At 35.2% G+C, this 23,821-nt stretch overlaps 3 protein-coding genes across 3 annotated transcripts in view; all 3 read left to right on the top strand.

Moving 5' to 3' along the window:
* Positions 1-3,055, top strand: part of LOC146136018 (uncharacterized) — a 32,726-nt gene extending 29,671 nt beyond the window's left edge. Inside the window, exons 41-43 of the mRNA XM_083395067.1 lie at positions 290-408; positions 2,574-2,655; positions 2,874-3,055. Coding sequence (XP_083251193.1) covers positions 290-408; positions 2,574-2,652 — 198 coding nt within the window. The 3' untranslated portion in view covers positions 2,653-2,655; positions 2,874-3,055. The remainder of the gene's footprint in view (positions 1-289; positions 409-2,573; positions 2,656-2,873) is intronic.
* Positions 3,056-5,137: 2,082 nt separating this feature from the next.
* On the top strand, positions 5,138-20,732 carry LOC146136019 (uncharacterized). The gene is made up of 17 exons (XM_083395816.1): positions 5,138-5,229; positions 6,510-6,662; positions 8,280-8,419; positions 8,999-9,057; positions 9,152-9,248; positions 9,361-9,519; positions 10,194-10,315; positions 11,004-11,089; positions 13,030-13,169; positions 13,904-13,962; positions 14,563-14,659; positions 15,991-16,152; positions 17,163-17,278; positions 17,710-17,795; positions 19,744-19,905; positions 20,120-20,554; positions 20,634-20,732. Exons 1-16 carry the CDS (start codon positions 5,154-5,156, stop codon positions 20,293-20,295), a joined length of 1,890 nt encoding a protein of 629 aa, XP_083251942.1. The 5' UTR covers positions 5,138-5,153; the 3' UTR covers positions 20,296-20,554; positions 20,634-20,732.
* On the top strand, positions 20,515-23,072 carry LOC146136020 (uncharacterized). The gene is made up of 6 exons (XM_083396129.1): positions 20,515-20,554; positions 20,636-20,730; positions 20,810-20,968; positions 21,396-21,514; positions 21,731-21,812; positions 22,538-23,072. Exons 1-6 carry the CDS (start codon positions 20,515-20,517, stop codon positions 22,541-22,543), a joined length of 501 nt encoding a protein of 166 aa, XP_083252255.1. The 3' UTR covers positions 22,544-23,072.
* Positions 23,073-23,821: the final 749 nt, after the last annotated feature.

Consider the following 23,821-nt stretch of genomic DNA (forward strand, 5'->3'; position numbering starts at 1 on the left):
ACTACTACCCCCATTGTTTTTCTATCAAAATTTAATCGTATTCTAATATAAAACATATCTGCACGTTAAAAATACTTTGGCCCTGATGTTGTACTTTATGGTCTAACAAATTTGGTGTTAGATACCTTCTAAATTTTAAATAAATAGCATATGTCATAAAATTATCGGGCCAAAAAGCCGTACATTGGGGTAGTTACCAATTTTACCCCATTTTATACTCTGGTGGAATATAGGAAGTGGCATTTAATGATTTGAATTTGTCTGTAAAAAGCCCTGGTTTTGCTTTCAGAACACGAACCCCAAACTAATTGTGTCGACGCCCAATCGAAAGAAATATTATTTCGAAAACAAAGCGTCAGTTCAATCCAAAAGTGGTCAAGGTGTTCTCGGATACATTCTTTTGTCAAAGTGAGAATCGTACACTTTAATAAATAAAATCAAACCAATAAAAACGGTGCATCAATTAAATAATTTTAATAAAATATAGATTATTAGTATTATTTGTTAGTGTAATATGTATTACTTATGATGGGTAAAGATATTATACATTACCATTGTCCCCAGTGGCGTATCCAGGGGGGGGGGGTTCTTACCCCCCTTTTCGTAAGTGATATTATTTTTTTTTGTTTTTTTTTTCGTGCTTTTCAAATAATTGTGTTACGCCTTTTAAGCTAGTGCGAAACCAAAATCGAGCAACCATCGCCGTTTTTCGTATTTCGTTTGGTCTATCGTAAACGCCTGGTAGTTTTCGTTATTCGCTGAGGTCAGGGGTCGGCAACATTTCGTATGCAGTGTCTCATTTTATGAATAATGCCAATTATTAACAACTCGCGTACCATACATTTTTTTCTGTATTGGGTTTTGCACTGACAACCATGTAGGACTGCGGAGTCGGTTTAAAAACAACCCGAGTTCGGCCAAATGTGTGATTTGGTCAAATCCCTAATCTGGGTCCGACTCTACAGCTTGTATTTCTCCCATTTACGTTACTAAAATAAGATGAATATTCGGCAACCGAACAAACTGTAGCGAACACAATACTGTGACCGCTATTTTCGATTATACTTCGATACCTACGAGTGTTAACTATCAGTTTCGCTTTTAGCTATGTTTCTCAGTCGCACAAAAATAAACGATCTTACTTTTAGTTGATTTGCCTGGTTTATCGCAGTAAACATCACTCCACTTTTTGCGCACGGATAGTCGTGAATAACAAGTTTAACGCTTACAAAAAAAACTGTTAATTACAACAGTTAAGAAACTAATTTGTCACCCGAACACTGCAGATTGAACTAGGAGCAGTTAATGTACCTCGCTAATATCCGTTGTTGGTGTAACATCGGCATATGTTTAACTGAGGCAGGTTCTTAAAAGGTGTTATAACGATGACTGTCGTGCGCGTTTCAAAGTCTCCATTTTACTGTAATGATAGTTAACGCAAAACTATGCTCTTTAAGCATATTCTAAGACCACGTGTTAAGTGTACAATTGGCACAACTCCTTTTTTCTCAAATGTTTTTCTCAAATAGCGAACTCAAATTCCTCGAGGGTAGATATCTTTCGTCGATCTGCGGAATTTGCAGCTTTATTCGCCTATAGGTTAAACGGCCTCCGAGGCCTGAGGCATGATGCTTGCTTGACCTACAAGGCAACCAATCAGGTGGCCCGCGCAAGGTCAATGACCCCGAATTGTCAGTGGCGAAAACTTCGATGTAGGATTGGTTCCAATCATGGCGGAGATGAAAGCTTCCCCGGACAACCTACTGAAAATAATAAACTGCAATTGCGAATCGTTCCACCTCAATGTGGTTGTCGGAGATATGAGCTACCAAGCGATGATGCATGTGGACCATGCCAAACTGGTTTATGTGTCTACCCATACAGCAATCACATAATTACAGACGATGACATCGACAGTGTCATCGACGAGCTTTAGCAAAACTTGATCCGTGTGCTTTCTTTACGCTGCATAGGTCAAAAGTCTACATGACCACATTGCATGAATTCTTTTTGCCTCCTTATTTTACCCAAATATATAGAAATTCACCGTTTTTTTCAACCAATACATTATTATTGTTCATTCATAATTGTTCATTTATAATCAGATAATTCAACAATTATTAAAATGGTCGCACCGACTTTACAGAGTATAAAAACCTACATATATAGACACCAAAACTACATGTTTTGATCATATGATGACCGAGTTATGGCCTATTTACTGTTATTTTAATGGTTAGGCGGCCATCTTGGAAGCCATCTTGAAAATAACCAGTTTCCGGAAGTTGGAATCTCTAAGATTTTTAATATGTGATAATAGACACCTTGTACTGGCCAAATCAGTTAAAAAACCCTTTCTTGCCATTTTTTAGGGTCAAATCACATATGCCCCTATCTGTTAACAAAAGCAATAAAGAATGACAATCTGCATCACGTGGTTGAGATACTTCAAACCGAAAAATCTAACAAAGTTTATCTTTATTAGCAATTTAGTTGGTCATAGTGAACTTTAAACAAAGAGTAATTTTGTGATGTTTGATTAAGCAATTCATGTTTTTTGACGACCTTTGCAGAATTGACCATACCAAAGTTTCGAAAGAAGAAATAGAGGCCACAATGTCAACGATGCTGCAATTTATTTTGGTTGGTTAATAGGTATGGTGTAGTTGCTAAAATTACACGTTATATTGCTAATGGTTAAGTAATTCTTTATTGGTCATATAAAAATTTACAAAGCAAAAAGTTGCTAATTGTTGTTAGAATTCATGATAAACATATTTAAGCATGTTTCCATGGTAGTCTGACAAATGTTTCAATTGTTGTTGTTCGGTCAAATTTGAAGGACTTTCGCTCTAACAATGTGTTTTTTACAGGAATGAGGAACAAACATGTTGACTAAAAGAAAATGGAAACATAATTTAAATTTGCAGCATTTGATTTCCTATCAAAGCTTACCACGGTGGATGTTGTAAAAGACTTTATTCTTTTTCGCATTTCATTGATTTTATGTGATACGAGAAAACACGAACTCCACAAATGCTAATAAAACAACTGTTACGGCTTTCTATAGTAATTTTAGAAAACATCAAGTCCCTAGCCGCTAGTGAGTCCCCTACAGTTAAAGCCGCTAGTGAGCTAGTGAGTCCTTGAATCGGGTATTAAGTTAACTTGATAGTAAGAGCTTATACTACAGACCACAATTAACCAATAAACAAATTTATTAGATGAGAGTGTTGAAAGTTATAAACACACCACAAATGATTATTATTATACACAGAATTACTTACGGACAATAGCAAAACTTAGCATAAGACAACTAACATTCTGTGCGTTTAAACCACAAAGCCCGCTTCAAAATATCTACTGAAATCTAACTGTCCAAGCGCTCCTAAATATACCCAATACAGGGATCATTTTGTCACCACGCACAATATCTGCAAAAAGGCGTCGCCCAGAAACCACCACAAAATATTCCATTAATAAATACATGACTTGGAAATCGCGAAAGCCGATTTAAAATGGAAAAATCGCAAAACCTGGCTGTTCGTATACAGATTAAGATTAGCGGTTCGGCACGGCCTTTTACCGGTGAACAGATTAAAATCAGCGTGAAGCAACTATACATCGCAGTGAGTCACGAACGGAGATTATCAGCGCGAGATTGGCATGTTGTTCAAGGCAAAAATATATCTGACAACTTTACCGAGCAAAAAACAAAACACTAGAAAAAGATGCGAATTGGAAGATTATAAATTTGGTAGGAAACGAAATTCTGCCAATCGTCAAGGTAATAACCCAATACTGAATGCGGAATGACAAGATACATAACAATACGTTTCGGACCCGCGATCGTTTATATCATTTCCCGAATGCAAAGGTCAGTTGAAAAGAAGAACCGGCCATTCAAATTGAGCAACGCCCAATCTCTTGCTATAAAGAGTTAAAGAGTATCAAAACTTTAAATTTTGTTTTAAATTTGTAAAGCTAAACGAATTCGCTTAAAGTTTGTTTTTAATGCAGTTGACTAGAGAAAAAAAAAACAATGCTAAAAAGGTAGCTTTTCCAGCGGCCTTAACATAAATTAGTTTGCCAGAACATGTTTGACCCTTACCATATCACCCTAGAATAATAAAAAAAAGACAATTTCTGGAAGAATGTATAAGCGAGCCCTAAAACACCTACGGCAATCACAAGCACCAAATGAATAATATGTGGGGTTGAACATAAGCATTTTCGCAGCATTTTGGCCTTTCCGTGATAAGTATAAATTCAGGGACAAGATAATAATGTTGACCGCATTAAACAATAAAATATGCCAATAAAACTTTAAAGCAAAGTCGAAAATCTTTCATGTCAGAAAACCTTTCATGTAAAAAAGGTCTTTAATAGAATAAACTATACCCGGTATTGTAATGTAGAGCAGAATGAGTGCTTGTAGTAACAAGATGAGTAATATCAACGGCTGCCTATGTTTTGTACAACTGTAAATGATTTTTACAATTATTAGACATAACCTTTAACATAAACACTTTACATTTATTAAGACTAAATTCCCGAAACGTCTGCAATTCTATGATTTTGTGCACGAAGCACAATTTTGGCAACTTCAAGCACAAAAACTGTAACACAAATCTAAAATAACAGCGTATCGCAGAGCCCCTTTTCAATAATACACTTTGGTAGATTTTAGTCAGTTGAGGTGATGTTTATACGTGGTTTGCGGTTGACATAGACTAATTTTGATCTAGCCCCAAATTACACGTATTTGGAGAAAAAAATTGCTTACATAAGTTGTATGTTTTTTATGTTACTACAGTTAATTTCTAAGTACAATTTTTATTTTAGGAAAAATGGTTTTCAACCTACTTAATGGATGTTTTGTACTCATGCCGATAATTTTTGCCAATCTGAAGTTCGGGTGATTTCAGCAAAAAGTGCAAATCGCTTCAAAATTCAAACTAAAATAATATGGCATGAATTGGTAAAGCTATAAGAGCGGCCACATTAAAATTAAAATCTACTTTGTCTTTTGCCAAGTAAATCCTACACGCTATAGTTGAAAACGCCTAAGGACTGTTTCGCCATGGAAAATACGTCTGGCGATATGATATATCAACGAACGTATTCTGCCTAAGTCATTTACTTGAGGCACAATGTTGGGAAAGGATTCATTTCTTTTGCTCTTTCTGCTGCTATGTGTTGCTGTAACTGATGGAACATCGAACAAAGGTACGTTTTTTTATGTAGAACTATTACCCAGACAATACTTTTGTTGTTTTTTTGAAGTGCATACAAGGTCATCGTTATTAAATTAATATAACGCGAGGCACATTTATAAGTATGATTTACGTTCGAGATTATTACGCTTTTTTATAAATACTTGTTTGAGCACGTTACGCAAAACTAAGATAAATTTAAACCATATAATTTCCAACTTGCCCGTGTGTATGTTCGAAAAAATAGGTTTAATATTCCAATAAAAATTTCCCAAAACAAGTTTTTTGGTTTAACGTTCTCCGGCAAGTTATTCGTAAATTGTATACAAAAAATTATGCTGGTTTTACTGAAACGTGAAAGGCAAACAAAACAAATGAATAGAGCTTGAACAAGACATGCCACATATAGCAGCCAGCATTTCAGACTTAAAAAGATTAGGCCTACTCAGAAAAGGTCAGATACACGTCAAGACGACAAATAACTTTTATTCGCCCGAGGCCAAATTCCTTTACGAGCGTCGTTCAATCTTTGCATTAGGAATTAGGCAACAAATGTTTGTGTTCCATCATATGACAAAATCTGGAGGTTTTTGTCTCATGACATCTAGCATTCGGAATGTCTTATATGTACAATTTCTTTTTACTACCGATTTGGGACAAAATCACGGCCTTTCATTGCGACAGCAATTGACGTAATAAATCTGAACAAAGCAGCACAATCGTTAAAATTGAAAATTGCAAAGTTAATTTATTCTGGGGATTATTTCCGAAACGCATAACTTTAGAGTGATCCGCGCCAATACCACTTTCATATCAAGCGAGAACCCATACTACCACTTGATATCTGAAGTCAGTTCCGATCTCATTTTCTCGGACAGAAATGGAGTTCGTTTTTGCATGAGAAAATCAACTGAGTTTGGAATGGGAGCCCAAACAATATTTAATTTGCGTGATAACAAAGACGTTCTCCCGTTTTTGTCAGAACTACAATATTTACTCATGATTATTTGCGTGATTTGGTTAAACGTGAACAAGTAGGATGGTTATTAGACAGAGCTATCTCCGATTTTCAAACGACTGCTATTTTTACGCAAATATTAGTTGCATGATTTAGTTGGCTGTAAATAAGTGCGATTTAATAACGATGGCTATATAACACCACTATTGATTTACCTATATGCTGCACTGTAGATAAGCGGGTCTGTTCAAAACGCTAAATGCAGCCAATCGCTATATAAAATACACAATTATAAAGCGCGTTCAATGCGTGTAAATAAACAAATTCGACTTTAGGTTGGAGCCACTGGAGCCCCTGGTCATCTTGTCCGGGTAGCTGCCATGAGCCATCGCAAAAAAGTATCCGAAGTTGTTTCAGCGGTACCTGCCCAACAGAAAACAGAGTAGAAACGAAAACTCGTCCCTGCAACATTACTCTCTGGGTGGCAGGTTTGAATAGCGTATAATTTTACAGTATGGTAATTTTGTAATCTGTTTGTTTTTGGTTTCATTTATTTATGACTTCGATAGTTTGTTGTGCTATGCAATTTTTTTTCACATTTGTGCTACCAAAAACTTCTATTGCTGCCGGGTTATCGTCACCGAAAAGTGAATTTTTGCTGCGCTTGGCATGAAGAAAAACTTGGACAACTACATTTTTTTTTAGCTTTTACAATAACATTACAATTTTCTTGAAAACCATAAAATAAATTGGCATTTGAACTAGAATTACATTTAATTTATACACAATCAATTTATTTTAAATGGCAATTCCTTCTTATAAGAATGTGAAAGGCAAATATTGCTGTTCCATATTGTTTTTTTTTTACCTAACCTATATGTGTTTAGATTGCAAAATGTATCCAGAGGTAATCCCGAGTCAAAAATATTAATCTAAATTCTTTATTCCGACTAAGACAATAAAAATGTCGTAGGACAAAGTAACGTTTTTGGGTAAAACCGAATTAGATTGGAACTAGAATTAGAACACAAAAGCCAATAAAAATTAGATTAGAATTAGAAATAGCCACATTTTGCTATTTTTATTTGTTTTTTCAAATTTGTTTTCAGAATTATATAATTTTTCAAGTACAATTTACGGATGCATGAAGCCGTATTTAAATAAGTTTGATTGGTACCAGTGTTGTAATGACTTAAGTCACTGTTTTTCAATGACTTGCCTTAAGTATTTTGGGCAAATGATTTGACTTGACTTAAATCATTTGGAAAAATGACTTGGGTTAAAATAAATTGTTTTAATTAGGCAATTATTTATAAAATTGCGGTATTTATCCCAATCTTTGCAGTTAAAAGAATTTGCTTGTGTTATGTTGCTTTTGTGTTATTTTTTTGCTTGAGTTGCTCATAATCGGAAGAGTTTGCTGGTTTTCATAAATTAAAGTTTTATTTTGTTTAAGGGCTGGATTTGAAGTTGCTATAACTATGACTTGACTGGGACTTGACTTGGGCAACCTATGACTTGGACTGGGACTTGACTTGCTATTTATTCAAAAAGACTTGACTTGGACTTAAATTAGTTTACGAATGACTTGACTGGGACTTAAGTCATTTCAAAATGACTTGTTTACAACACTGCTTGGCACCATATGTTTACTTGGGACCGAGTTACAGACATCCAGACACCGTTTTAAATCGCGAATGCTCTGTCGGGTATTATTTTCTCTTGATCTCTGTCACTTTTCAGGAAAATAATTTTCAATTAAACTCAATGGCAGAACTGGCACATTTTATCTACTTACTGCTCTTAATTACCATTTTGCACGCAATGTGTATTCTTTGAACATGGCCTTATGCAGTCTTACTAGCTGACGATAAACTCACCCACGTCATGTATGTGGTTCAGCGGATGCCTTGGTATAGGCTTATCAAAATCAATCAGCCTCATCGGGATCAAAGTGCAAGCAGGGTTGACAAAAACTAGCGCCCAATTAAGGCTAGTTGTTTTTATAGCCTGGTCTCCACTATAATCCTGATTAGGCTGACTAATTTCGGTAAGCCTTGTCGAAGGCATCCGGTATTTTATAGATGGGAACTACTTTTTTGCAGAAATCTTTGATCGATTTCGATCTGATTCTCATTACCTCCCAAGGCTCGTTCAAGACTTTTACCGCTACCTATTAAGACCTCCTTTGGATTTAACCTCTTTTAACGATCATTCTGCAACCGAAAACAAGTGGCGAAACTTCGTAAGTTCTGACAAAGCATTTACGTCATAGCAGCAGCACAACAACGAAATTAGATGGCTTCTATAACTGCATTATATAACGTTAACGTTTGCAAGTCGGTGTTTTTTTCGGAGATAGTATTTAATAAGTGTAACTATCGATGAGTATATTGTATAATTGAAACAAGTCGGCCTAATACTATGGTTTAGGTTGTAGCCATAAATATAATATTTATAAGGAAATCCTTTAACAGGGATGTTCATGAAATGTGTTATTTTACATTTGTATATGATATAAGCAATAAAACAGAAAAAGACTAGTGGTTGCTCAACGTATCATCACCAACTGACTTAACTTTTCTTTTCGACTTTTTTTATCTAGTCTTTATGAATAAGCGACGTAAAATTTCACTGTTTGTTCTTTGCAAATGGACTTGCTCACCTTCCTACAATTTGATCGCACCTCGCTAGTTAACAATCACAGTCAAAGACATAACTAGAACTTTCTCTTTTGTAAAAACGTCAATACCACAATTGTCAAGGAATGGCTTGTTTAAAACTGGTCGAAACCAATACCGCATTGATTAATTTATTGTTTCAGGTGATATTTAAAGTTGGAAATGAGCGTGATGAAAAGGCTTTTTACAACAGGAAATACACGTGAGTTATAAAGCGTATTGTAAATTGACAAATCGTCTCGATTAACTTAAACGTAATGCATAATTAAGCAACATCTGATATTATGGCTTTTTAGTGGTCCGTCGTACTCCTTTACAACCTTCGCTACACATCCTTTCACTGCAATATTTCTGATCGATGACAGTCCCATTCCTAACAATTACACAATCACGGTCTGTACGATGTATTAACGTGATAAATATGAGTTAGTTTTGCACCTTTAATTTACCCCTGTGCAATATGTTTTGTTCAGATTTAAAGACAGCAAAATTCTACTTTTTAAAGGTACTGTCTGGTTTTGCCACTGACGGAACCAGTGACATCGCGTCTTTCCGGGGATCCATTGTTTGGCGAAACTATACGATGGAATATGGAGGCCTGCAAATTTTTTCCTCAAGACATGGAACACTTTGCAGAGTTTTCTTTTCATTGCCGCTGACTCCAGTAAGTATATATGAGCCTATTGAAGTTCAAGGATGTGCTCTTTGCAGGGTGAGACTTTCCAACTAATTAAAATCCTTGGGCACAATAAAACCATCATTGCATTGGAACAACTGTTTTTGTGAGACAATACTTACCTCGTTATTTTTGGGTGTATTTTGCTTTGACAGTATGATATAAGACTCTTAAAATATATGCAAAAATGAGACAATTATTAGCCGAGTGTAATTGGCTGCTATTTGGGTCTAAACGATCGACCCCCAATCACGAAAAATTTAAAAAATTAAAAAAAATCACTATAATTTTGGGCTCCAGATTTATTAAGCCTTAACATTTGACAATGTTTAAATAGAACTTAATCATAGTAAAATTTGACCTGGCTTTAATAGAAGATAAGCTTTGTACGTACGAAAACATAATAAGTTTAGATCCTTTTTTTAGAATTGTTTGACTCTTTCTTAGGATTTTATTTTATCTACATTGACGTGCTTATTGAAACCGCTTTTTCTTTTTAACTTTGAAGATAAAAAGCATATGACTTAGCGCATATGGCCGCAAGGGTAGCCTAAATTAAGGATGAGGTTCAGGCAATTTTTAAGTCACACTGTTTATACACGGAAATAGGGCTTGCAACCATGTTACAACACCAAAACCACCAACTCTTATTTATTGAACAGAATTCGACTCTCGAACTTATTTTGTCATCAAATTCAATTTTACGGACGTGGAATGTGGAAAATGAAGCATTTGTTGAGCCACAAGGTGGCGCTGCTGTGCTTGGATACATTCTTCTGTCAAAGTGAGATTTTAAGTATTTTGCTTAATCTTTAAGTTGCCCATGTATACCCATAACGTTTTATGTAATATTACTTTTAACGTTATTGACAGTTATACAGATAAGTATGAGTTCTGGCGTTATTGTTCTGCTAAGTTCTGTCTAATTTAGAATATATTATAAAACTGTATTATTAAATTGAATATTTTACGGCCAACCAAACGGGTCATCGAATAAACTTTAAAAAAACATAAGAGTGTGGTACAGTATAGTAGATTGGAAGTAATGTAATGTACAGTATAACTTCCAGGATTGTGTAAAGCGCGATTTACCTTTGGGAAATTAGATGTGTTAACGCTGTTATAACCCTCGCCGGGCGCTTAACAGGTCGCGCGAGAATGGACTTTGTTTAAACGTATTTACATTTGCAATGTAGCGTTAAAAGATGTTGTAAAATACCACACAATACCTGAAAATATTGTTTACCAAGTTCGACGATATTGTTTACTAAGTTCGACGATATTGTTTACTAAGTTCGACGATATTGTTTACTAAGTTCATGAGTGTCACATTGATGTCATAACGAACCACGTAAACGCTGAACAGTTGCCCCAACAAATAGGGTAGCCGACTGACATGAACCATATTTATCCTCGAACAGACATGAACCATATTTATCCTCTTTTTTTATAATCATGAACAAATTTTGCAGACCCGTCGGCATAAAATTTCCACAAGACGAAATCAAGGCCACAATGCTTACAATGATGAATATTATTTTGAGTGGTGATAAATCAGGTAAAATCACTTGACTTCTCGTTCAATTGCTTGGCTCTTTTTTCCAACATGCTAACTGCTCAGGGCCGGATTAAGGGTACTGTACGCCTAAAGCTATTTACCATGAAAGGGACCAATTTTGCAAAAAATATACACACAAAAAAATTGAAATTATTTACTGCAAAATAACACAAACATAATATAAACGTGTAATAAATGTAATTAAGTGTCATACACTCATAGTGTCTGTGAGAAATTGGACCAGTGGGTCACTTTTGACGTTTTTTCATTCGCAGGTTTTATTTGCGTCGTAAAATAGAATTTAGAGGTAGTAACGTGAAATTTAATTTACCCTTCAACATACCACAGAATTTAACCCAAAATGTACGAAGAGAAAAGTTTAATAAATGCACCTTGATTATTCCTAGATTTTTATTTTAATAAAGCGTTGCTATTACCTGTCAAATACGCTGTGCATAATACTCTGTGCTAGCTGAATATTGGCCTAAAAGTTGACCTTAAGTAACCTCGTAGCATACCTTGCGTTGCGCGTTTCACGATGGAATGTTCAGTTTGCAAACTCTTTAAGGAAATTGGCAAATTTCTGCACCATACATTACAAGTTAGTTGCTCACTACGGCGTTTGACGGAAACTTAAAAATTAGGCGAAAATTATCGTCATGAAATTAGCTGACAAATGCCTAAATAAGATAACCCGTCAGAAATAAGACCTAAATGGCCAGAATCAGGCTAAACAACACTTTACCTAACCTTAAATTTCACTTCTAAGTACATCACTAACTTCCGTAATATTTTACCCTCTATCCATTTTCTAGCCCCTCCCATTACCCACCAATAACCCCAAACAGGGTAAAAAATCTAATGCAAAAACAGCGGCGCCCTAATGGCGCCGGTCAGACTAGGGCGTCCGAACGTCGACACTAAAACGGCCCATGCCAGACCTAACGCACAGCGCCGATCGACCCATACCCTCTTCCTACAGTTTCAGGCGTTATTTTAACCATTTAGTCAATAACACGATGTACTTATTTTGACAGATTTAGGTCTAATTCAGACAAATTTGATCTTTTTCTGTACTGGACAGTAATCAGTAATCTGCGGTTTTATTTGTGGTCTTAATACTATAGGTTTACAGATTTTGCTGTATTTGTTATTGCTGCTTTTGAGCTTTTTTGTGTGTTCCCCTTAAAAGTAATAACACAGAACATAGATACTTCTTAACTGGTTTGCAGCATAAATAAAACGATTTGTTTTCCAGGGCCTAAGGCTATAGCCTTTTTAGCCTATTGGTTAATCCGGCCCTGAACATGCTTCATACAGAGGTACCAACATTACACATAAAATTGTGCCTTTTGAATCGTTCGATAAACACGTACTTTGGTGTAAAATCTAAAGCAAGAGCGACAAACATTTTAGTAAATGTATCGCTGAAACACGATTTGCGAAATACCGATGTCATGATAAGGGTTGAGCCTTCATACAGCATCAGTTATACAATCGATAAAGGATAGCGATTTTAGTTAAAAACAAAAATCTTCAAAAAAAATAATATTTCTCTGTTAGTTTGTTTTTCTTGTTTGCTTTGTGCTGAAGAAACGAAACCAACGAGCAATTTTGTATATTGAAGACGATTTATTCAGTTGCTGAAGCATGTGTTTTGGCATTCGCGATGTTGTGTTCCTCAATTTTGACCAACGATAAACAAACACTTAAAAAGCTAGGTCACATAGTTCCATTGCGAACAAACCGATATATCAGTTCGCTATTCATAGCATTACTTTAACCTTGTAAGAATTTAAAAAGCCGGTATTTTTTTATTTTCGGATTATCATTCGAAACGTAGACATGATTCGCAGAATTCATTTTTTTCACAAAAGCAGATTTGAAAAATTACCATATTCAATGGGTTTAAAGTTGATAATGTAAACATATGTTTAAAGAAATCCTTGAGCGCGTTCGATTCAATGCGTGTAATCTCACAAGGGACGTCGCAAACTATTACCACTTCCCGTTGCCCATCGCACGTGAGGGAACCGTAATGACAGAGCAAGATGGTCACATGTACCATACAGGGAACGAGGTGGGTTCAGCTAAGTTAGCTTAGTCTTTGCAGATTTTTGGGTTTACAAAAGAAAAAGAAAAACTCGTGTGGCCCAAACTCAACAACAAAACAGGAAAAATGCGTTTCGTACTTTTCGTAACGAGTACCGGTACAGAATAATCATGTAGAGTTTGTAAACAGTGCATTCGCACGAAGTAAATATTTAATGAAAATTTCAACATTGACTGGAAATCGTGGATATAGCTTGTCATTCGAAATAAAATTTATAAAAAAACAAAAAGCACTGTTGATGAGCCAATCACTACGAAATAACCTAAATTTTCAAACTCACAAATTAATTAAAAGATAAACAAAATCTTTTTAAAATAGCAAACAAGCTTTTCAAAAGCTATAGTTTAAGATGCCACCCGTGTTCTATCTTCTATCCCGTGTTCTATCTATGTACTGATAAAACGAAGTCGCACGTAACACAATGCGTCGTATTGCAACACAAGTAAATGAATGCTGCGCTTTTGCAAAACTATATATCGCAGTCAACTGGACGTATTACATAATTGAAAGAAAACTGACTCAAGCGAAATCAGGCCATTTTGACATCCCGAATTGGCAAGTGCGCATTTAATCATCACCACATATAAATGCGCTTAAGTTGCCTCAATGTAAATAAAATTACTGAAATAAACTCAAACTTTCAAAACGGATACTGACTTATAAGTGAGCTTTCAACTAAACATTGCACTACTGCATTCCAGGTCTACTTTAAAATTGGTGCCGAGGCCCGACAACTTGCAGTATACAACAAAACTTACAGGTGGGTGGGAATATCTAAAAGTCACCTTTTTTGTAGATAGTTGACAATGTCGGTTCTTGGTAAAAAAAAACACTATTTTAGAATAAACGCCAGGTTTACCTGTTAAGGATTTATAAAGAAGCAAAAAATGGTCGCCAGAAAAGCTAGTCTGCGGTGAGATTTCAGCTCATAAAATGTAACTGTCGCACTATGCTTACAGCAGGCAGGTTTCCTGATTGTTTCTCGGCTCTAACCCATCTTAACTTAAAACAAGTTCAATCGGTAAAGTAACAGCCGTAAACAGGTCAAACTCAGGAATTAAAATCTCATCGTAGGCAATCTATTTTTGCAACCATGTGTTGCTTGTAACCGACTTGTTAAAGTTAATTTTTAAAATCGTTTTTGTTTTAGGTAAAATCTGCTGGTTTCTGAATGATGATTGGTTTATATATGAATAATAGTTGCTACTATTACTTGAAAATTTTTCTTTTTCTTTTTTCATTTTTTTTAATACGACTGCCTAAAAAAGTAACGCAGGCTGGCGAAGTTTACCAACTTCAGTAAATTTTGATTTTATAAGCAAGATTGCCTTCGTGAAAGTTTTAACACTGCTATTCTCAGGGGTCCTTCGTATATATTCGCAACCTTCAAAGTACATCCATTCACAGCAATGTTTTTTCTTGGAGATGAATCCGGTCCCCGAAGGTACCAAATAGAGGTGAGTAAACACATTTGTAAATTTATTTTTACCATTTTCATGAAGTACTTTCAACATTGCCTAATTCGAATCGATTACTTTAAAGCAGGGGTTCCCAACCTTTTTTTACACCATTGCCCCCTTTGGAAATTTTGAGAAATCAATGGCGCCCCAATTTATTTCAACCTTTAGAAAAAATTAAGAAGCGTCATTTTAATTACAAAAACTGGTTTATACAGTAACATGTAGTTAGAATGATAAAATGATATAATTGCAACACACAATAAACATGTTGCACTGAATATGTTAAAAATGGAAATCACCTTGACCCTTGCAAGATAAATGTCGACCTTAATTCCTGATAAGTAACAGCAAAATAATCTAGCAAAGCTAGCAATTCAGGTCAGACACATTAACCAGATCTTAAAAGATATATATATATATTTTGCCAACTAAGGCATCGTCAATATATCTGAATAAAAAAACGCAACAGTATAAGAAAGAGTCAGAAATATTAAAGATTAAATAAAACAAGTAAAATAACTAAAATATAAAAGCTATTAAATAGTAATGACATCCAAGTTGTATAACCCCTGTACAGAAACAATAAGAACGGGTCGAGAGAAACGCGGCAACGCAAAACAACGGCACAAAAACGGCAAGGCAAACAAATGGAGTAGAGGCGTAAGGAAACGATAAGAACTAGACAAATACTACTTAATTTGGGGCAGTACCATTTTTTGAATATTGATTCTAGCTTTAATTTTGTTAAGCCATCTATCCTCACAAATGTCTAACATGTGGAACGGTGGCTGGGCAACAAACTGAACAATATAACAGCTAGTAAAGCTAGCTTTCTTATACTGTCTTATACAGTTGCGTTTGTTTTTATTCAGATATACTGACGATGCCTTAGTTGGCGAAATATATATATATATCTTTTAGGATCTGGAAAATGTGTCTGACCTCAATTGCTAGCTTTGCTAGATTATTTTGCTGTCACAATAAACATGATAGCATGTTTTTGCTCGATAGTATGTTTTTGCTTGTTTTTGCTTTAACAATGTCCTAATTGCTGCTTAAGTGGTGGAAAGAGCCAGTCACCGCATGCCAAATTGAATATCAAAGACACTGCGCTACTTTGTCTTCAGAAGTAACAATGTTGAAAACCAACATTCACAACGTTATGTTGATGAAAAAGGCAACAGCAATGGCATAACAATTTCATTAGTCTTAGGGTACGAATTGCTTAGTTTTGCCCAAAATGTGGTCAAACTATCTTTCTCAATGCCCCCGAGGGAGCCATGGCCCACTGGTTGGGAACCCCTGCTTTAAGCTTTTGTGAATTACAGGTGGTCTCAACTCTAGCATCAGATGCACAAGGCGGCTTGTTTCAGACTTTCGAGGGATCAGTTTTCCTGCGCAACTACACCCTGAAATATCGAGGCGCACAAGCTTTTTCCTCCAGGGCTTCAACAGTTTGTGAAGTTTACTTCTTCCTGCCTCTAGAACCGGTGCGTATCTGTATAGCTGCTGTTCACCTATAAACAGTTTTGACGAAAGTCATTGCAGTTCCCAACCGGGGTACTGTTTATTACGCTAAAGGCTGCCTGTGTGTCTTTTATACGTAGGCCTATATTAGATATATATTTTAATATTATTTTTGAATGACATACATTATAAATTCTTGTGGTTTTTATTTTTTACTCTATTGGGAAGCTTCCTGACAGAATATTTTTTGTCCGACTGGATTGCCTCAAATTAAAAAATGTATTTCTTCATTGTGTACAGTTCACGTGATGTTTTAATTTAATTACTTTGACATCGCTGTAAATCACTTTCTGAAACAACATCAAAGGTGCCGCAAAGAATTTTATATAGGGTATCGTAAGCCCCAAAGTCAGAAACCACTGACCTGAAGGAATGGATACACCACACGCTAATGGACAAAAATTACTCCACCTAAGTCATTGGGCATATGGCTTGACTTTCGGCAATCACTTAAAGAAATTACTTTTAATATTAAAAAAATTACTTTTCAAATATGTTGCCAAAACCTAGTATGAATTTATTAAATTTAATAGTTTAGCATTAATTTTATGTTATCAACAACTCGACTTGGAATTGCCTTTGCTTTGAATGACTAGTGAAACAAAACTCCCACAAGATAAGCTAAAACTTTCTCTTATGGCTAGTAAAAATCTATCGAAGAGCCGACAAAGAGATCATGAAAATATCTAAGTCGAACATGTCATTAGGCTTTATGGGTCACAAGCGCTATTTAATACTCACCTTTAATCTTGCCGTGCTTATACCAATGAAACATTAAATAATCAAATGTAAGTTGTAATTATTTACATCCTTAAAGCCAAACAAAATGGTTTAAATGGTGTACTCAAGTGCTTTCAATTTGTATTGTTCTTTGTTTCAAAATGTACACAACTGCGAAAGTTTCTGAATATTTTTTGTACCGTCACATTTCGAGGAGGTTTTGTAGGTTTGTAAAACTCCGACCTTATTTTAGAACTCAAATCGTAAACTTACTTTGTTGCCACGTAAACGAAATCTTGAGATGGAAAATCGAGCTTTTGTGCGTTTGGGAGGCGGCAAGGCTGTGTTCGGATATACTCTTCTTTCAAAGTAAGTTTCTCAAATTAAAATAAAGTTTACCGTTTTGAAATAAAGTTTACCGTTTCCAAAACGTCCGCAGCAGGCACATAATAAAAAGCTAAAGCAGTTGCCTAAGAAAATATTTTTTGTTGAGAAATGGGATACGTATGTAATAAGATTGTAGGGAAACCTGCTAACTAAATGCTGCAACGGTATTCGTGAAATACAATCTACAGGCTAAACAAAACGCAATTTAACTTTCTCTCTTTGGATAAATTTAATGAAATCACACAAAGTGTATTGTTACTCCTTGTTTATCTGTTTTTTAAAAGTACCTAATTAAACATTTAAACAAAGTTATCAACCCAAAGCAGGTGCATTTTTGTTACCTGTTTTTCTAAATAAGTTTTCTTATATTGAGAAATGATGGTAGAACGTCTAACGATATATGAACTTTGTAGGCAATTCGGTAGGAGAATACCAAAACGAGAAATTAATCAGGCGATGTTTGCCATGATTCATATCCTTGTCGGAGCTGATTACTCAGGTAAAGTCGGTCGTGTTTTTGACAAATAGCTTAGGCTATATACGTGGCTTTGTGTAGGCTAATAACTTGATTACAATAGATATTATAAACCAGTGCTTCTTACTTTTTTTCCTTGATAGCCGGCTGTTTACCTGAGCGTCCATGCTAATGTGTAAATTACACCACGAATAGCATACAATCTCATTTTAATTCGAACACTGTACAATTCACCACCAACGTTATTTTGGTATACAGCAAGGTTCCCAACGTGTGTGGCACCGCCCCTGGGCATTGGCCAGTTACAAGGGCCGTTTTGATTCTTTTTTCTCACTTTTTTTTCCGCATTACATAAAAGTACTTGTCGTAAAAGTTTATAAAAATATCACATAAAAATGGTAACAAACAGCACATTATGTAACATTTAAGTTAAACTTGGATTAGTTTTCCGCCCATTGTTAACTTCAGGCGTACTAATTGACTTTCTTATGTAAGGTTATTGGCTGTTGTTGCGTTTCACCGTTTTATGGGCGGCAAAATATTTGTAAAGTGCGATCCTTCTGCTTCCGGTTTGTTTACGTTTTGATACTGTCTTTTAGTTAGATCTGGATTTCTTTACCGTTGTGCCGTGGAAGGCTGCCGTGGAAGTGCGTCGCGGACAAACGGAAAACATATTCAAAATTATTGCACATATATATTTTTTAGCATTTTTTTCGACAAGGTAATAAAAACTAGCAAGAAATTTAAAAGCAATGCCAGTATATCAAAAAAACCGCGCTTGCTTCGCTCGCCAGGTGCGCCCGGACTTAAAATGGTTAACAAACACTCAACTAGATTAACTATTAAGTTGATCGCGTTTCCTCAAAGCAGTTTTATTACACTTTTCACTAGTAGTATGGTTGGCCACGTGTCGACTCGAATTTTAAACCAATCAAACGCTCTTTTTGTTGCGCTTTACGCCAAAACTATATTGCCTCCTTAAATGTAATTAAACACGTTTTTTAGTGCGAAAAAATATCAGTGGCCCGCCTGATTTACAACTGTTCTAACATTTTATAACAGAATTTTTAGTTAACAATTTGTGTGGCCCGCAAGGACCTTTCTGAGCTTGGTTTTGGCCCGCGACTAGGAAAAGTTTGCTGTCCCCTGGATTAAAAATCTCGGTGAAGAGAGTTGAATAATGTTTGGCCATGACATAACCCTGTGAAATAATGTATATGTATATTAGGAATTAGTCTTTATGTTGGGCTACGACAGAAATGAATTGCATTATAAAACAATTTCTTAAATCGTCAGCCATTTTATTTGCGCGGTAGTTTGCACTAGTGTGTTTAAACCGCAATTATTTTTCTATGTAAATTTTATGTTGTGTTACCTAAATCAATTTTTTAAGGTAAGCGCCTATAGGTCAGCAATTTATTTTGATTTGTACACATGCTCGCGTAAATTGCTGTAGTATGTTATGTTAGACAACCTAAAATATGACTGACAGCTCATCGAAACGAAAGTGCAGACAGTATTATGCGAGACAACGATTAATATTGCACTTTGCTGTTAGGCAAGATAAAGGTGGCGATATGAAATATTATGGAGCCCAAGGGGGCGCTAGTGTAGAAAAGGTTGGCAAACACTGGTATAGGAATAGATCAAAAATGATTTGTTTGGCCCTCTATCAATTAAATATATTTAAGAAGCGCTAATTTAATCCGTTCAATTGCTGTCTTGGTTAGCCTTAAATATCGTTTACAAATATGGAAAATACCCATCTTGCCTTTAAACAGGCTTACTGAAACACCTTAAGAAAGCCAGTAGAAAAACTTGAAGAGGTGAGACTCGAATTACTAACCTATTAATATTTTGAAGTGCGGTAAATTGACAGTGAGTGACTCAAGCCAATGACTTGACTTTAGCGCAGTAAAATCATTGCTTTAATAACTGTTGATTTTTCTGTAAAATGTTATATCCGATTCAGTTCCGAGTGTTTGGACATCTTGGTCCGCCAGTCCTATCAGTTGTCGCGTCTCTGGGATTCAAACAAGAAGCCGAAGTTGCACCAGCGGCCGTTGTATGCAAACTTCCAGCACTAATGAAACTCAAAGTCGCCCATTGAGCGGTTTGAAATGCGTCGCTAAAGGTATGCATTTATTTTATCTGTGTAAATCGAAACATTTGGGTGGTGAACGACTAGTATTGACAGTTAATCAGAAACCCCAATCTTGAGATTTTTTTGAAGGAAATAAGATTAAATCAAGTCATTCGGTTTATTTCACAGTTATCGTTTTCCCAGTGTGTATAGCAATAGTTAAACTACATTTGACATAGGGAATTCCTAATTTGTTTTGCTTTAGAATTGTTCGAGCGCTTTCTAAAGATGTGGTTCCATCTCATGCCACAACTCTTCAGTTTCCACTTGTACAAGTTTCCGACAGGACGTGTACGAACTTCGATTTTAGACGGGGGAGGGGATATGTTTGACGGGGGGAATAAGGCAAGTTCTGTGTTCTTACTGAAACAATGTGTTTGATTAATTTTATTATAAAATATTGTTTCAGATTTGTAAGCGTTTTTTGTTTTTTTTGATTTGCTTCAAATTGATGAGGGGATTTAAAAAAACAGTTTAATATTTGGTATTTCTGCTTAACCCTTATTATTTTTCGACAAATTGACAACAAATAAAGGCAGAGTGAGCACAAATAACCGTTCCGCGATAAAACTTATTTCCAGGTTTACTTCAAAGTGGGGAATGCGAGACGTCAACTGGCTGTTTACGACAAACGTTACACGTAAGTAATTTTTTTGGTTTTTTGAAAGCTGCCGCGGCTGGCCCTTTAAAACATGTGAAAAAAAAAACATAATTTTCAGAGGTGCATCATACATTTTTGAAACCTTCACCATACATCCGTTCACCGCATTTTTTGTCATTGATTTTGATTCCGGGCCAGGAACATACTCTATAGAGGTAAGTAAACATTGGATTTTGTCCAAAACAACTTTCTAAATTTAGCCCAAACATTGACGATGCTCTATGTTTTCAAAAGGTAAATTCAGATCTCGGTGCTGATGGAAGGGGCAAGTTTGGTACTTTTGATGGTTTGCTTTCTTTGCGCAACACTACCTTGCAATATGGTGGCGCCCAAGTGTATGATGCCAGCCCATCATCAGTTTGCGAAGTCTACTTTTTCATGCCTCTCACTGGTGTAAGTATATACGAATACTGGGACAATAGTTAAACAATAGTTTTTTTATTTGAAAAAAACAAATCATTCAGTCCGCAAATACTTTCCGAAATTGATAAAAGTTGTTTCGTTATTCGTTAAATCTTCTAAATAAGTTTATTTCCCTTTATTACGACCCATTTGGGTTCATCTAATAAAATTTTCTCCTATTCCATTCTAAAACATATTTTAAAATTTTCGGCCCTGTTGATTGTGCTTTATGATCCTTAAAATTGGTGTCTGATACATAATAATTTTAATAATTGTGATCTGTAATCTAATTATCATGCCAAAATGCCAGACATTGGAGTAGTTACCCATTTTGCCCTACTTCATATGGGGTGTTTTAAGTTGGTTTAAATCATTTTAATTTAAACTATTACATAAAAAGCGATTGTTTTGTTTTCAGAATACGAGCCCCAAACTAATTGTGTCGACGCCTAATCGATGGAAAAATTATTTCGAAAACAAAGCGTCAGTTCAATCCAAAAGTGGTCAAGGTGTTCTCGGATACATTCTTTTGTCAAAGTGAGAATCGTCCACCTTAACATATAAAATCAAACCAATAAAAACGTTACAGCATTTAAATAATTCTATTAAAACATTTTCATCATTGTTTGTAGCGTATACCCTAATTACACTCAATACTAACTTAAAAGATACCACGCGCATTGTAAGAAAAAAACAAAATGCGTTAATTTGTTTAAATATTTGAAATGTAAACCAAAACTTTATTCTTTGCAGAAAATATGGTGGAGAAGTGTCCAAAAAAGTAATCAAGTTCATAATGTCTAAAATGATGGAAATTCTTTTGATGAAGAACGAGGTAACTATTTAAAACAAAGTTTCAGTGTTGTAAACCAATCATTTTGAAATGCTTTAGGTCTAATTAAAGTATTTTTGAATAAACAACAGGCAAGTCTGAGTCTAAGTCCTCAATTCGTCCAAGTCCCACTCAAGGCATTTTATTAAAGCAAAGTCAATTCCAAGTCAAGTCTTTGCCAAAAAAATACAAAGTTAAACTATTAAAATTGGTGAAATCGCCTATGTATGAGCAATATCTCAATTGGAAAGTAACAGAAACGAATCATATAGCAAGTAAATTGTTTATGTGTAAAAGTTACAAATAACTCAATTTTATGAAAAAATGTTTAATGAAAATAAATTATTTCATTGTAAGCCGTTTGTCCGAAAGACTTAATTCACATCAATTCATTTGTCTTAAAACTCAAGTCACGTCATTTTAACCAAAATACTTAAATCAAGTCAAGTCAATTAACATAGTAACTTCCAGACTTAAAAGTGATCTACAGACTTACAGCATGGTTTCCTCATTTAAAATTTATTTAGACATACTAATAAATAGGTTGAATACGACCACAAAACAACATCTTAAGGTTCAACTAAACAAGACCAACAATTGAAAATAAAAATAAATTACCAGTCATTTCATCTTTGTCTTAGCTTATGTGGTGTTTGTTTCGACTAATTTCCTTAAAAATAGAAATAAAGTTATTTTAATTTCCTTAAAATAGCTTATTTGTTTTCCAGAATTAAACGAAGAGAAACAATTAGAACTGTATATAAATTGAAAGCAAATCAATCAACAACGCGTCCTTATATGCCCTCGCTAACGACGCTAACCATCCTTGTATTAGTTTTGTCACATTTTGCTTTTATGATTTTTGCTGTAAACACGAGAACCGAATATCATGGAGTCACTTGATTTGAATTATGGAAGCAAAATATATAAGTTAATGATGCAACAAAATGTTTATGGGGAAAACGGAAACTAGGTTTAACGGTTAATTAAAGAGAGCATGTTAAAAATGCAATTCCAAACGTACCACCCCGCACTTTTTGTACGAAATAAATATGTAACAAAAAATTTTGGTTGTTAAAGTAGCTGCCAAAGCTCCAAAGATTAGATTGGAATGATATGAGCCGAAAATTTATTTTCAGACATATTTTGATTTGCCGCTGTTCTATTTTAGTTTGGTTTTGGTATGTTTTAGAGCGATTTTTCCGGAGCTTCATAGAAAAAGTATACATCGTGGAATTTATAAATTTTTAGACATGACGTTGAGTGGTATGTAGGTTCGACTTTGCTTAGAAGTAAGGAGTCTGCCTCCGTAGAGGGCTTTATTAGGGGGAATGAAAAAACAAATAGTGAGCATGTTGAATATCATGGTCAGCGGCAATTGCCTGCAAAGTTATTTGCCGTTTAATACAGAGAATCCTTAGTAGCAAAACATATACATATGCTGCATGTCCAGAACAACCAGAAGTGATCTTTGTCGTGGTTACGCATTTTAAGGTAACGTGAAATTAAAATGAAACGCAAAACGCCTATTTCGTCTCCTGTTAGGTCGGCTGTAGGCGCAGGATATTTTTTCCCTTTTGCCTTTAGTTATTTGTTCAGGTTGAATGATTTATGCGTTAAACCTGCTGCTGTTGTTTGCGACTAACCGCTCGTATTACGTCACAATGCCTCAAAAGTGCGAACCGATGCTTGTTTCAATAATGGCAAGGAAAACATAATTGTTTTTGTGCGATTGGGAAACCAAACTAAAATCGAAACTAATAGAGTTAACTCATTAGTATACAGACTGAAAAGCGTATTTGTATTTCCAAATATTTGGGCACGTTATTGTTTTCGTGACAGCACTCGATCAAGACAGATGCCTCAAGCGGAAACTATTGCCTTTTAAAGTTTACAATAATTAGGAAGGGACAAGGCGTTGGGACTAGTAAATTAATCTAACAGCTGTAATAGCCAAAAATTACTTTTCAACTATGTTCGACATTTTTGGACAAAAAAATGTTTTGCTCGTC

Source organism: Ascidiella aspersa, chromosome 8 (assembly GCF_963924565.1).
Source record: "Ascidiella aspersa chromosome 8, kaAscAspe10.2, whole genome shotgun sequence".
Classification (NCBI taxonomy): domain Eukaryota; kingdom Metazoa; phylum Chordata; class Ascidiacea; order Phlebobranchia; family Ascidiidae; genus Ascidiella; species Ascidiella aspersa.